At 37.0% G+C, this 14,549-nt stretch overlaps 1 protein-coding gene and 1 pseudogene across 1 annotated transcript in view; both read left to right on the forward strand.

Moving 5' to 3' along the window:
• Positions 1-14,549, forward strand: part of MYO5A (myosin VA) — a 165,176-nt gene that overhangs the window by 104,645 nt on the left and 45,982 nt on the right. Inside the window, exons 18-24 of the mRNA XM_015595836.2 lie at positions 928-1,014; positions 1,103-1,211; positions 3,539-3,750; positions 4,665-4,821; positions 8,104-8,343; positions 9,329-9,577; positions 12,397-12,490. Coding sequence (XP_015451322.1) covers positions 928-1,014; positions 1,103-1,211; positions 3,539-3,750; positions 4,665-4,821; positions 8,104-8,343; positions 9,329-9,577; positions 12,397-12,490 — 1,148 coding nt within the window. The remainder of the gene's footprint in view (positions 1-927; positions 1,015-1,102; positions 1,212-3,538; positions 3,751-4,664; positions 4,822-8,103; positions 8,344-9,328; positions 9,578-12,396; positions 12,491-14,549) is intronic.
• Positions 10,170-10,288, forward strand: LOC112469672 (annotated as a pseudogene).

Raw genomic sequence — 14,549 nt, forward strand, 5'->3', positions numbered from 1 at the left:
TCCCTACACCCTTGCCAATCTTGGCCTCTGAAGACTTTTGCCTTAGACTGCAGGGCAGTTCTGAAAGACTGTTATATCCTTCTCGTTGCCAAGAAGCCCTTTCTGGAGGAAATGGGAAGCAGGAAGATGGTGCCACGCCCTGCGCCTCTCTCTTGGACAGCCCTAGAGGCTGTTACTTCTCATCGGCCAAACCCATATCCCACCACCAATAGAACTCTTGAGAAGATAGCACAGCAGAGGCTTGGAGGGCTCTCTTAGAGCTTAGCTGGGAGAGAAAGAGCAGTGATCACTCAGCAGGAGACAGATCTTACCACTTCCTCTTTTAGGGTCAATTTAACATTATGATGCCATTTTTCTAGAGTGAAATAAACATAAAATATACAAGGTATAATACAAAACAAATATTTTTCATTTATGTGGACACTATAAATGCTTAGTATATACACACTGAATTGAATAGTTTTTAGAACACCAATAATTTTTAAAAGAAATAACTGAAGAGAGCATATTTAATTTGTTCTTCTTGTTAGAGAAATCTCCAGAGCTGGCCAGTCTTTATTCCAGCGGAGCTATGTGTGGTGAGCTAAAGAATTATGAGAATGGCTAGTGAGGCCAAGCCATGTAATGTATGTGCAAAGTACAGAGGAAATTTGAGTTTTTGAAAATATGCTCAGTGTCATTTCTTATAAATTTGTGGTATGAACAATAGATAATATTTATGGTTCTTTATTTTTACTGCTAATTGTCTCCTCCCCACTCTCCCATGGAGTTTACCATTTTGATCATTGTCCCAACCTTTGAATACTTTCTTTTCTAATTTATTCATTTGGCTCTTTACAGAAGAATTTAATCTCTGGACTGAGGAGAGAAATTTGTGGCTCTCGCCAGGTTTCTTTGTGTATTAATGATTTTCATTCTTATACGTAGGTTTGATGAGAAGAGGGCGGTGCAGCAACTGAGAGCCTGCGGTGTCCTGGAAACCATTCGCATCAGCGCAGCAGGTTTCCCCTCACGGTGAGCTTGGCATTTTTCAAATGTGAATGATCCTAATGGGTGAGGTTCCCAGTTCTTTAAATAAGCTAACATGAGTTTCCTTTTCTAGGTGGACTTACCAAGAATTTTTCAGCCGCTACCGTGTCCTAATGAAGCAAAAGGATGTGCTGAGTGACAGAAAGCAAACGTGCAAGAATGTATTAGAGAAACTGATACTGGTAGGAAAGATTTTTCACTTATCTTTATCTGAGCCAGTTATGGCCAAAGGCCTTGTGATTATAACCTTTGAAAGCCCTGCGAGCCTCCAAATACTACTAATCCAGATTGTATAAGGACGAGAGGATAGAGGAGCACACTGTCTTGGAGGTTGAGGCCCACCGTATTTAGGATGCCAGGACTAACTAGTGAGGATGATAATTCACTATCAGGAAACAGGATAGTGATGCCTAGACACAGACTTGGGACACGTTCTTTTTAGAGTTTTATCATTTCATTATCAATAAAAATTTACCTAGTACTTACCTATGGAAGAGACCAGGCCAGATGCTGTGTGATTAAGAAAAAAATTGGTCTTGTCCTCAGGTAACATAGTCTATCTTGGAAATTAATGCATTTTAAAGATAAGTATAATATACCTTAGTGTCTATCAAATGCTGAGTGAGTGAGACAAGAAATCAGAGTAAGGCAAAGCCGCATCTGCAATGGGAAAGAACAACTTCATGGAATATGTGTGTTTTGAATCGGGCCCTCAAGAATAGGTAAGATTGTATAAAAGTGGAAAGAGAATATTCTAATAGGGAGCATGGTATGAAGAAGTAGGAAAGCATAGAGTTTGCTCAGAAAACAGTAAAGTAGTTTCTTTTCAGTATGAGATTGGTGTAGGGGACACTAGGAAAACATTTAGGAAACCTAAGTTGGTGTTTGGAGTCTTGCGTTCCAAACTAAGGAGTTCTCTAACTTTAGAATGCATCAGAGTCACCTGGAGGGCTTGTTAAAACACACATTGCTGGGCCCCACCCCCTGAATTTCTGGTTCAGTAGGCCTGGGATGGGCCCCACAACTTGACAACTTAGGTTTCTAACAAGTTCCCAGGTGATGCTGATGCTGGTCTGAGGACTACACTTAGAGAACCGCTGATCTAGGTTGTAGAGAATTTAAGATTCACAACAGCTTCACATGTTTGACACTAGTTTGGATGGATTACCTCACTCTGAGGTAGTTAGTCATAATTACTAGCTATTAACTAAATGTAATATTCCTTCATAATAATAACATTTTTTTTCTTTGAAAGAGCTAAGACCACTTTCTTAGAAATGTGTAAAAGAATCTGGTGCTTTTTTGGTTTGGCCCAACTCCTTTCTAACTTGGGTTCAGATGGGAATATAGAGAAGAAAGTAGGGAAGGTTCTGCCCTGACCTCCTTCCCCAGACCACTTCAGGTCCCTGGTTTGGGGTTTGCGGGGCAGAGGTACAAGGTAGAGTGCAGGGATGGTATGGAGTAGAGTGAAGCTGAGATGGGACAGGGAGGAGAGGGAGCTACTTTCTAGCTCTTTTTATATGTCCAGCTAGGCTCCCTATGTAAATTTTATTGATTAAAATTGAAGTAACTTTTTGATTTTGTAGATATATGTAAAGATTTCTGGTTTTCCAGTTTCATGTACAGGGTACGAGATATCTGCGTACACTGAAAAGTAATTTTCTGTTTTCACAATTTCAGATCACAATAGTGATTATAAATTCCGCTCTTCTTTTGATACGAGAATGGTTAATAACTTGTATGTTTCTAGATAAGGTGGATCAGAATTCAGTAGATCAAATATTGCACACACATCTATGTTTGCTCCACTCTGCTTATAATCAAAAGTAAATGAGCTTTACTTATAATCAAAAGTAAAAATATAATCATCTATAAACATAGATGATTATATTTTTATTAAAGGAATTTTGAAATTTGTACAAGGATTTTAAACACGTTTATAGGGTTTTATTTGTTTATTTTCAGATACTGTTGATAAAGTCAAGACATAATGACAAACTTAACTCTTAATATGAATATGCAAAGGTTTTTTTGTTTTTAATATTTACTTTCTCTGCATAACTTCCTGCCTTATTCTTTATACTGGTGTTTTTGTCCCTTCAGCTTTTCTCATGGAGCATACAGCCCGATGTAATCCTTACAGCCTGGGTCAGTCAGAGGGAGTGTCAGCATCTCCATTTCCTTGAGATATTTAAAAAACAAACAAGCAAATAGTAGCTGTTTATAACCCAGAACCAAGTTTTTGGCCTCAGATAATAATTCCAGGTAGAATAATTCTGGAAAATAATTCTTATTAAACTGCAGTTTTCCTTAAAATCCCTTCTATTTGCTCACCTTGCATAGGATAAAAAAATCTGGCTCCATTAGTTAATCATGATGTAGCCCAACTTTTAGCTTATAGATTCATCCTTTTACTGATTCTGCTTTTAGGCATATTTTTTCTCTTTTAAGATTTTATTTATGTGATCATTATTTCTATTTCTGAATATACAATTTCTTCCAAAAACAGGACAAGGACAAATACCAGTTTGGTAAAACAAAGATCTTTTTTCGTGCTGGCCAAGTGGCCTACCTAGAAAAGCTGAGGGCAGACAAGCTGAGGGCGGCCTGCATCCGGATTCAGAAGACAATCCGCGGGTGGCTGCTGCGGAAGAAGTACCTGCGCATGCGGACAGCGGCCATCACCGTGCAGAGATACGTGCGAGGATACCAGGCCCGATGGTAGGTCTCCTGGGGATCTGTGCTCTGTGGCTCATGGCTCCTAAGATTAGAGGTTCCATCTGATACATTGCCCAACCTAGGACAGTTGTGGGTGGTCATCTTACCTGAGAAGGCAATGCCTCACCTCTTCTTAGATTCAAGGAATAACAAATTAACTCATAAGATAGTTAATTAGAATAAAATTTCATTCACCCTTTCGAGTGATTTAGATTCATTCTCAAAAATTATAAATTACTGTGTATTCATGTCCTCAGTAATTTTTATTTTTTATACTTTTATATGGGTTTGAAGAAATCATCTGTGAACTAAAACAGTCATAAACATGAGCTACCTAACAATGATTCCATTGAGGAGCTTTCAGAAGCAATTAACTGAGAAGGGCTTTCTAGAACTACACTTCAGTGTGATTACCTATTAGAATAATTTTAATTTAGAAATATCAGTAGAAATGAATTAATGATAAAGACTTTATGTCCAAACAGATTTCAAAAAATATCACACATTAGCAATGAATGGATGTAAGAAGCTGGTGATAAGTAAGTGTGGGGTTTCTACGCACAGCTGGTCTGCTGTGTAATGGAGACATAGCCTGGGATAATGAGCATTGTCCTAGAAAGAATGAACCTTTATGAGTTTCACTCTCTTTATCATAAAATCAGGTAAAATGGGGCATCCTACTTTTCAGGGTTAGGGAAGGCTCAAATAAGATAATGGATGCAGAATTATTTTGGGGAACTATAAATTGCTATACAAATATAAGAAATATAAACGTTGATTTAACAAGTACGTTATTAGAATAGTAACATGAAAGTACTACTTATTATGACAAAGATATTAGTGCTTTAAATCTCTAAAAAATATATCCCTGGGTTTTTCTGATGACCGACAAGTGCACCACTCTTTTCTTTGGCCAGCTATGCTAAGTTCCTGCGCAGAACCCAGGCAGCAACCGTCCTTCAGAAGTACTGGCGTATGTTCATAGTCCGAAGGAGGTACAAGGTTAAACGAGCTGCCACTGTTGCTCTTCAGTCTTATTTGCGAGGCTACTTGGCCAGAAATAGGTATCACAAGGTGAGCCATTATTTTCAACTTTGTTTATTCATTCCATTAACATTAATCAAATGCCACATCTATACAAAGTCACCACAGGGGCTCCTTATGGATGTAGGAACCATCTGGAGACAACCAACATTTAAAAAATAATTTTAAATATTAAATAAGTACATATATTTACTAACAAGACAGTGGAAAAAGAAAATTTACCTCCTTTTTCTCCTCTTGTCTGTGTAATTTGAAAAAATATTGTATGAGTTTCCTGTGGTTGCTATAATAAATTACTACCAACTTGGTTGCTTAAAACAACAGAAATTTATTCTTTCACAGTTTTGGAGGCCAAAAAATCCAAAATCGGTATCACTGGGCCAAAATCAAGGTGTCAACAGGGCTGCACTCCCTCCAGAAGCTCTAGGGGAGAATCCGTTCCTTACCTCTTTCAGCTTCCGGTGGCTGCCAATATTTCTTTTGTTTGCGACCACATCACTCTACTCTCTGCCTCCATCTTCACATCATTGTCTCCTCTGTGTGTCTAACTTTGCTTTTTTTGTCTGTCTCTTATGAGAATATTTATGATGGATTTAGGGCCCACCAGAATAATCTAGTATAATCTCTTCAACTCAAGATTTTTAATCATATCTGCAAAGACTCTTTTCTCAAATAAGATAACATTTACAGATTCCAAAGATTAGGATCTGATATCTTTGGGGGTCTTTATTCAGCTGACTACAGTAAGCTTTGACTAGATCAAATATATGATAGATGGGTAGAAGATTGTTCCAAGAAAGAAATAACCTTGGAATAATTTACCATTGTGAAAAGGAAATAAATAACATTAATGTAGTTAAACTTATATTGATTGGAATATGATGCTGTAAAAGTTTTTGACAAATAATCTTTATATCTAGCAATAATCAACATGACTATAGATAATGGATCACCAGGTTGATCTTCATCATCACCTCTGGCAATATATGATCTAGTTGAAAGGTTTTTTCTCTTTCATTTTGGCAAGATTTTGAGTGTATCCTTTAGAAAATCCAGTCCAGATCTTTGTGCTTTGTGGGCACTACTGTTAGAAGGAGCATCAATACAGTGATTTGAGGAACATGTCTCTAATCACAGGCAGTATGTGGTGTGACCTAGGTCCTATTCATGTATGTGTTTTACTTTCTTTTGAAGTAATTTTAGACAACAAAAAAATTGGAAAGCTAATGAGGCTTGAATTAGCATGTTACTGTGTTTTAAAGAAAATTTGAAGACAGCTACTACAGGTCTTTCTTTCTGCCCATGCCAGCTTTATGGTCTGGTATTCTTTCTCTACAAGCATGAGCTTTCAGGGAGGGAAACGCCTTATTAAACTTGACCTTTTAGATACACCAAACTGCTGACCCTTCCGTTTTCCTCACTGCTCTCCTCAGCAACATCTGAATAGGGTTTTAAGACAATTTGGTTTAGCAGTAACAGGCTCTGGCCAGCTCATCTCCCACTCTGACGATACAGTGGGGGTGGCAGGTAAGAGGTTAGCTCATATATAGGCCAAAAGCACCTCATTAGTGTTCCTTCTGGCTCTGCCTCTAATCCAAGCTCTCCTTCATGGTACTTGAGAGTCTTTAAGGTAGAGAAGTTTTGTTTAATTTCTCTGACTCACTAATGGAAATGAGATTGAGAATGAAATCTCTAATTATATACTGTTTCCATTTGACTGAAGCTACGGAAATGGACCAATGTCTGAATATACATGGAGAAAGGAAATGGAATAGGAAAATGGGCATTAATAGCTTTGCCACTGTGCTGCTTGAGTTTTAAAGTGTGAAAGCCTTCAATTTACCATCACTGAGTCTTGTCCAGTTGGTCACTAGTCATCTGGATAAAACAAGGGGCTCCCTTGGAATTTTGATATTTAGGGAGAGCTCAGGATGCCCAGCCTCTCTGCGGTGTGATGCACAGTGACTGCACTTAGTGAAAACTGAAGGCTGCCCTTAGCAATAGAAAAACAGCTGAAGGAGGCAGCCTTGAGTTAGCTAAAGATGCTATTAGGGTCTGCTAAACACTTATGTTTTAGTTTGTACTTGATGGTTTAAAATTTAACCACTTATTTCTTAAATGTATTCTTTAAAATGGCACATTTTTTCATTATTTTTCTCAGGTACATAACCTAAAAATAGGAACTATTCTTTTCCTGATTCCATTAAACTGCTATCTTTTTGAATAGATGGTTTCAGAGATGCTTACATTTAAGAAATGTCATAAGAGATACATTATATCCATTTGTAATAAGCATTAAAAGTACTTAATCAAGTGCATACATTTAAATATCATTTATGTCATATAAGAGTTGTTCATAAAATCATAGACTTAGAAGGACCTTAGAAGGTTTTGTTAGTTCAACTTTTATAAATTTCAAGAATTTCTTCTCCATCATTCCTGGAAATTGTTTATACAATCTCTGCTTGATAGTCATTAGTGACAAATCCACCTTATAAGGTAACCTTTTTTTTTTGTTTTAGTTATTTATAACTTTAAGGGAATATCTTTTTTAAAAAATATATATATAACAAAGTCAAATTTAGGGTCCAAGCCAGCCAGCCCCAGACCTACTTCATTTACTTCACTTCATCTTAGTTTCAGCCTTCCTTTTAAAACTTTATTCATACTTTCTTTGAATCTTGAAGTGGATTCTTGCTACATTTGAAATAGCAATGGGAAATCCTCACTAGAATGGTATTCCTCAAATAAGGCGATCAAGAGTGTCATTTTTCTGCTTTTGGGGAAAAATATTAATAAATCAGTAATAAAGTTTGCAGTATTCCAAGTGTTAGCCTTTATAGCCAGCTTACTGGCCATACTCCATATCCTCAAACATAGACCTACTGCACAGTGAGATGGTATCAGTGGTAAGGATGATGGGACTTTTATTTTAGTAGCATGTAATTCACAGGATACCAAGTTCTGTTCATTTTATAGACGATCACATGTTACTAACAGACATTATATACTGATAAGAAACCTAATGGTTTTTTTCTTTCTTTTTGGAAGTTTTCCTTTTAGTAATCTGATACCTTTTATTTAGACAGCTTCTACGTGTGTACTCTGATTTAAAAAGTAGACTTTTAAAAATAATTTTGTGCTTCCATATATTTGTGATGCATATAATCCACATAATATATTGTTACTTCAGCTTTCGTGTCTTTCCCTTTAGGTAATATATGTATTCTTGGCCTGACAGACATAAGTTGGTAGAGTTGAACCTTGAGTCTGGTCCAGGGCTTGATATTATGCACTTATCCTTCTCTGCAGATACTTCGTGAGCACAAAGCAGTCATCATTCAGAAGTGGGTCCGGGGCTGGCTGGCCCGCACCTACTATAAGAGGAGTATGCATGCCATCATCTACCTCCAGTGCTGCTTCCGGCGGATGATGGCCAAGCGCGAGCTGAAGAAGCTCAAGATTGAGGCCCGCTCCGTGGAACGCTATAAGAAACTCCACATCGGCATGGAAAACAAGATCATGCAGCTGCAGCGCAAGGTTGATGAGCAGGTGGGTTTTAAACAGGAGCCCTGAAAGTGAGAATGCCTGAGGAAATTCACTGGGGTTCTGTTCAACGTCATCTCCTCTTGACCTTACCTTTCAGACCTAGCATAAAAATAAAATGATAATGACAGTAATGAATGTGAAAATAGTGACAAACTCATAGGTAAGACTGTAATGTCAAGGACTAAAGCAGGAAATTATTTTTGAGAACAAAGCTAGATTTACTAACACTCCAAACTTTTATGACTGAGAGCCATATTGTGCTTAATCTTTACAAAGCTTTATCATCATTACCATTTATTTGCATGTGGTATACTGTTTCTTTTGCAGGTGAGTTATTAAGCACTTATATGGCAAAAAAATTAGGAAGATGTTCATGCTTCTGAGAAATCTACAGCCTATTTGCAAAGATAAAAGTTTGATTTCCTAGAGATAGTTACTAAGTATTTTAGCACATGCAAATGATATAAAAGTAATTAGTAATATGTAAATACTAAGAAGGGCACAGAAAAACAAAATTAAATAGGGCTCATCAGAGGAGTTTTCTGAATGGGGAGAGGAGTTATCAGATAATAAAGAGATTTGTAAGAAACTTGAGATTTTGAAGCCATTTTATCATTCTTATGCATCACCTGGCTAGCACATGGCATTTACTGGCACATTGATTTGTTTTCAAAAGCAAGATTTTCCTATTTCTGGATTAAGAATCAGGAAATTAAGAATTTTCTGTGGTAGCTTACCTTTTGACTACGGGGAAAGCACATCTATATTGCTCATCGTGTGAAACAGAAGTAAAATGCCTGTTCTCTCTTTGTACCAATAAGAGGGTATTGATTGCATTATTGTAAATGTTGTGGTTAGAATTTTGGTTAGAGACTACATCAGTACTGTGATCATATAGCACGAATATGATGAATAAGCCTAGTTTTCTCACTAAATACCTTTGATGGTGTGTATATTTACTAATTTTTACTTATGTGTGTGTTTAAAGAACAAAGACTACAAATGCCTCATGGAGAAGCTGACCAATCTGGAAGGAATATACAACTCTGAGACTGAGAAACTACGAAATGACTTAGAACGTCTTCAACTAAGTGAGGAGGAAGCTAAGATTGCCACTGGACGGGTCCTTAGTCTACAGGAAGAAATTGCCAAGCTCCGGAAAGACCTGGAACAAACTCGATCAGACAAAAAATCCATTGAGGAACGTGCTGATAGATACAAACAAGAAACTGAGCAGGTAGGAAGGAACTAATATTCATATCCCCATTTACTCCTTTCACAAAAGAAATGTGCTGTCACATTGACTTGTCCCTTGTAGCTCAATGCTGGTTTCAATCTGAGCTGAAATACAAATTTCAGTTGGTTGACTGTTCATTACTAGCATTTTCCAAGCATTTGTTCCACATGATGGATAAGTAGCTGTAGGTCTTTAGTAGAATCTTTTGATTCCAATGAGAATATAAGAAAAGCAGTATTATAAGAAGAGAATTAATGGCCAAGTCCCTACTTTACACTGTTCTTCTTTAAATTTGTAGATCTAGATGGAGTGTAGAATCCTAGGGTTAATGTGATTAAGAAGCGAGACAAACAGTGAACTGTCAGTACTGTCTCTAGTTGATACTAGAGACCTTTAGGGAAACTGGCATTAAGGTTGTGATAAGTATAAGAGGAAGAAATCCAAATAACTGTACATAACCAAGAGCCGCTATGCAAATAGAACCAAAAAAGAAAGAAAAAGAAAGAATGAAAGGGAAAAAATCCTTACAGATTGATCAGTGCTTCCACACTACAAATTTGTATTAACTTATGTCAAAACTTTACTAAATACAATCTACGGCCATGCCACCCTGAACGTGTCCGATCTTGTCTGATCTCGGGAGCTAAGCATGGTCGGGCCTGGTTAGTACTTGGATGGGAGACCACCTAGGAAGACCAGGTGCTGTAAGTGTTTAAAAAAGACACTTTTTTAAAATACCTTAAGGTTCTCAAGCAGTAATGAGATGTATTGTTTAAATAAAATAAAAGTACCTCAGCATAAAACTTACTGGGAAAAGTAGTTTTCAGAGATTCCACTACCTGAGCTTCTTTAAAACAGAGTTGACTCTGTTGGCTGTAACTATGGACGAGAACCCCAATAGGCTATTTCTGTGCTAACTTCTGAACGTTAGCCACAGCACATGGCGTGAGAAGCTGAGATTCAATTCGGGTAGGATAGTGTAGCTAATAAAATTGCAGTCCTTCCATGGTATTCAGAGTCCTAATAATTTCTCCTATATCTCTAATACATCTGGACTCTGTATATGGAAACAGCAATGCCATTAATATATGTTATTTTGACATGGAAAGCTTGTTTTGTCAGAATTCAAATATACATTCAAAGAAATACTTTTGAAGCTAAAGACCAATCTCTCTCTCTCTCTTTTTCTCTCTCTCTTTCCCCGCCCCTCTGTCTCGCCCTCTCTTTCTCTCTCATATCCTGAGTCCACAGAAGCTTTCCAGATTCCTCTGAATCTTATAGAGTATTTAAGCTTGGTAGGATTAGTCTCTTTTCCTCTTTAAAGTCAAGTCCATACCTTTCTAGTATGATAGAATAGTACATATAAGCGGATTCACATTTCTCTTTCCTTTTTATTATATTATCTTCTGCTTTTCACAGGGATAGGTATAGGCACTATCACTAATTCTTTTGGATAGAGTGTAGTAATGGGGAAAAATGAAGAAATTTCACTGTGACAGCCTGCTTCATGGTCAGGAAAGCTACATTATCAGTTAGCCTGAGCAAGGAGCCTAGGAGGTACACTAGAACTATGGTTCTTAACCAGGAGGAAATTTGTAAATATATACCTGCCCAGGCTCTAGGACTGTGGGCTAGGCACATGTATTTGAAAAAGCACCACAGGTAATGGTTGCACTCCCCTGACAAAGTGCAGCTTCTTTCAAGAGCACGTAGAGAATTGAGGCCTTTACTTTGAGGGCGAATATTTAAGGGCATATCAGTATGGAGGGAAGAGGCTGGACCTTTAGAAGGAACACCTTCTGGACCAACTTCTGCCGTGACACAGTGTTGTTATCTAATTCCCTGTTCTTCAGGGACCTTTAGTCACAGAGCCCTCTTTCTCTGTCTCTGAACTCCTGATACTTTCTCATTATTATTAAAGCTATCATTTTTAGAGCTTCTTGAATTTAGGCTTAAAGAAAGGAAATTCAGATTTCACTCACGAGAAGCACAGATTTTATTCCAAAGGTGAACTACTTGAATAAATTATGAACTTTGCAAAGTTGTCTTTGATTTTGATTTTTGCTTTCTGGGAATCCTTATCCAACCAGGAACTGGAAAATTAAAGTTCACTGCTTTTTTAAAAAATTGTGATAACATATTCATAATATAAAATTTATCATATTAGCCATTTTTAAATGTATAGTTTAGTGGCATTAGGTACATTCACACTGTTGTAAGGTCAATACTTAAACATGGACTCAAAAGACTAGTTCGCAACATTATAAAACTCTTAAAGGGGGATGAAAGGGAAGTTCTCTTTTTCTAGACAGAAGTCTTCAGCAAATTTCCAGAACCAAAATGCCCTTCATATTTTTCTTAACCTCGTCAGTCTCCCAACTTGAATCATAGATTCATATAAGCTTTGTGCTAGGCCGATGAGAGGACATTATCCTTGCTTTAAGAGCAAATGCTTACTAGGTGCCAGGCAGTTGCTAAATGCTCAAAGTTCAAAGTAAAACAACAACAGCAATCATCTTTGTCCTCCAGGAATATCTAGTCTATAAGGGAAGTAAAAGTAAATTATTTATAAGGGTTATAAAGAGGCATATACAAGGTTCTGTAGTAGCCTAAAGGAGAGGCATCTATTTGGAGAGAGTTTTTAGGAAGGCTCTCTGGAGCAAGTAATGCTTGAGCCAAGTTTGAAAGATAACTAACTAGGCAAAGAAATGAGGCACAGAGATGTGGAAGGAAGGAGCGACTGCCATGTGGTCTTTAAACTTAGTACCAGGCTTCATCTGTCTATTGCAGCCACCTCAGTTTATTGTTTCATTTTATAGCTGGTATCAAATCTGAAAGAAGAAAATACTTTGCTGAAGCAGGAAAAAGAGGCTCTCAATCACCGTATCGTGGAGCAGGCCAAAGAGATGACAGGTAAGGCTCACATGAGCTCAACCTAGTGCGTGGCACCCAACCTCAAACCAAAGTTTTATAAGTTACAACTTCACTTAGAGCTTAAATATTTTTTAAAAGTTGAGGCTCTCATCAGTAAATCTATAAAATTGTAAGAGGCAAGCACTCTAAATATTTTGGTTGAATTAGTTGGTGAATAATTAGTTGGTGAAAATCTGATCTCTTTATGTACAAATGTGAACTCATGTTTAGTCAATATCACATGTAATTTAAAAACTTAATTGTTCTGCATGTATGATTTATCATTTATGGCTTATAGGATTCCTGTTGATTTAGGAAGAATTCTTGAGCTAATATGTATCTGTGTATATGTGTCTGTGTTTATTATTTTTATTTATTTTTTGCTAAATCAGTGGATATTATTCTCCAAAGATCAGCCTCTCTTTGCCACCAAAAAAGAACAACAATAAAAACACTAATTTTTTTAATAGAGGACTAACTAGATGTCGACATTTATTCTATTTGCTCTTTGTGAGAGATGAAAATGATGATAATTTATAAGGGATCCACAGATACATAAACAGGGGATAAGAAAATATAGATCTAAACTAGAGTAATTGGTGATAGGTGTGGAAAGGAAGAGATGGATTGGAATGAGGGTATATTATATAAAAAGAATCAACAAATGTTATCATTTTTGACGTGGTATTCAAAAAAATTAAAATGTTCTAAAGTTTTGATATGAGATATCAAAACAATAATGGTGTGTTATTAGTAATGAGGAAATTGAGGGGGAAAATAGTACCTGTCCATGAGGAAAATTAATGAGATTAGTTGTTAGAATGTTAATTTTTGGATGTCAGCTAGGGCCTCCAGATAGAGATGCTCTGAAAGCAAAATGAGATTAAAGATAAGAGAGAGAAAGAAATGAGCCTTAAGGTACCCATTAAAGCTATGGTGATAAGAGAGCCCTCTGTGCTTTCCCCCACACTGCCCCTTTTCTCATAATTAAAGGAATTAATGTAAAAGAAAGAAGAAAATATGGAATAAAGCCTTATAAAATAACCATATGTAAGGGATACGGTGAAAAAAAGAAGCCAGAAAGGAAAATTAAGAGGAGAAGGAAAAAACAGTCATTGAAGACATGAAGAGTTGGCTGCCAGGATGTAGAATGTGATGGAAGGATCCAGAATGATGAGAATACTTCTAAAAATATGTAAACTGTTATTTGAAACTGAATGATAAGAATAAAGAAATAACAATGGATTTACCTAGGGAAAATTTATCTTCAGTGGGCACCAGGGTAGCAGCTATGACAAGACACTTGCAGCCCTGGCCCTCATGGACCTGACAGAGAAAGAAATGGTGAAGCAATAGAAGTAGGCAGAGCAGATGAGAATTTAGCCACAAAATAAGAGGATAAAATGGGCCGTAGTGGTAGGAAGCTTGATACTTATAAATGTGACTTGTTGGTTCATTGAGTTAAAACATATAGCTGAGATTTGAGACTTTTTTACTTTGCTTTATCTGCAGTCAGGGCTCATCTCCAATCCCCAGATGCCGTCCTCAGCAAGTGCAAGCCACTGGCAACAGTAGAGGGCAGAGTGGCTAAACAGAAAGGTCAGGGTTCTCCCAGCAGCACACAAATGAAGTAACACAGGTTGTCAGGCATGAGGATCTAATCTGGTTAGAAATAAGGAAGTAATAGGGCAGTGAGGGAATTTAGAGTGCTGGAAAACTAAAATAGAACTTGGGAACTGAGGCTCTGTAGAGTAGGAGAGCTAGATCCACTGAGAAGACACTATTCCCTCAGACTTGAGGAATAACTCTGACTTTTTGACAGAGTCCACTAATTTGGACAAAAGAATTTTATGAATAGCCTGAAACAGAATATTATTAGAATAAAAAATACATACTTTTCTTACTAGACAATGACTATGGAAGTTTATCAAGGATATGTTATACCACACAGTGAACAAGTGGCACAGGTGTATAGTAAGTACATGGAAGAACTCAGTAGATGATTGTTGTTATTATTAATAAATTATTTCAATTTTTGGTCAAGATATTTTCTCTTTCC

Source organism: Pteropus alecto, unplaced genomic scaffold (assembly GCF_000325575.1).
Source record: "Pteropus alecto unplaced genomic scaffold, ASM32557v1 scaffold86, whole genome shotgun sequence".
Taxonomy (NCBI): domain Eukaryota; kingdom Metazoa; phylum Chordata; class Mammalia; order Chiroptera; family Pteropodidae; genus Pteropus; species Pteropus alecto.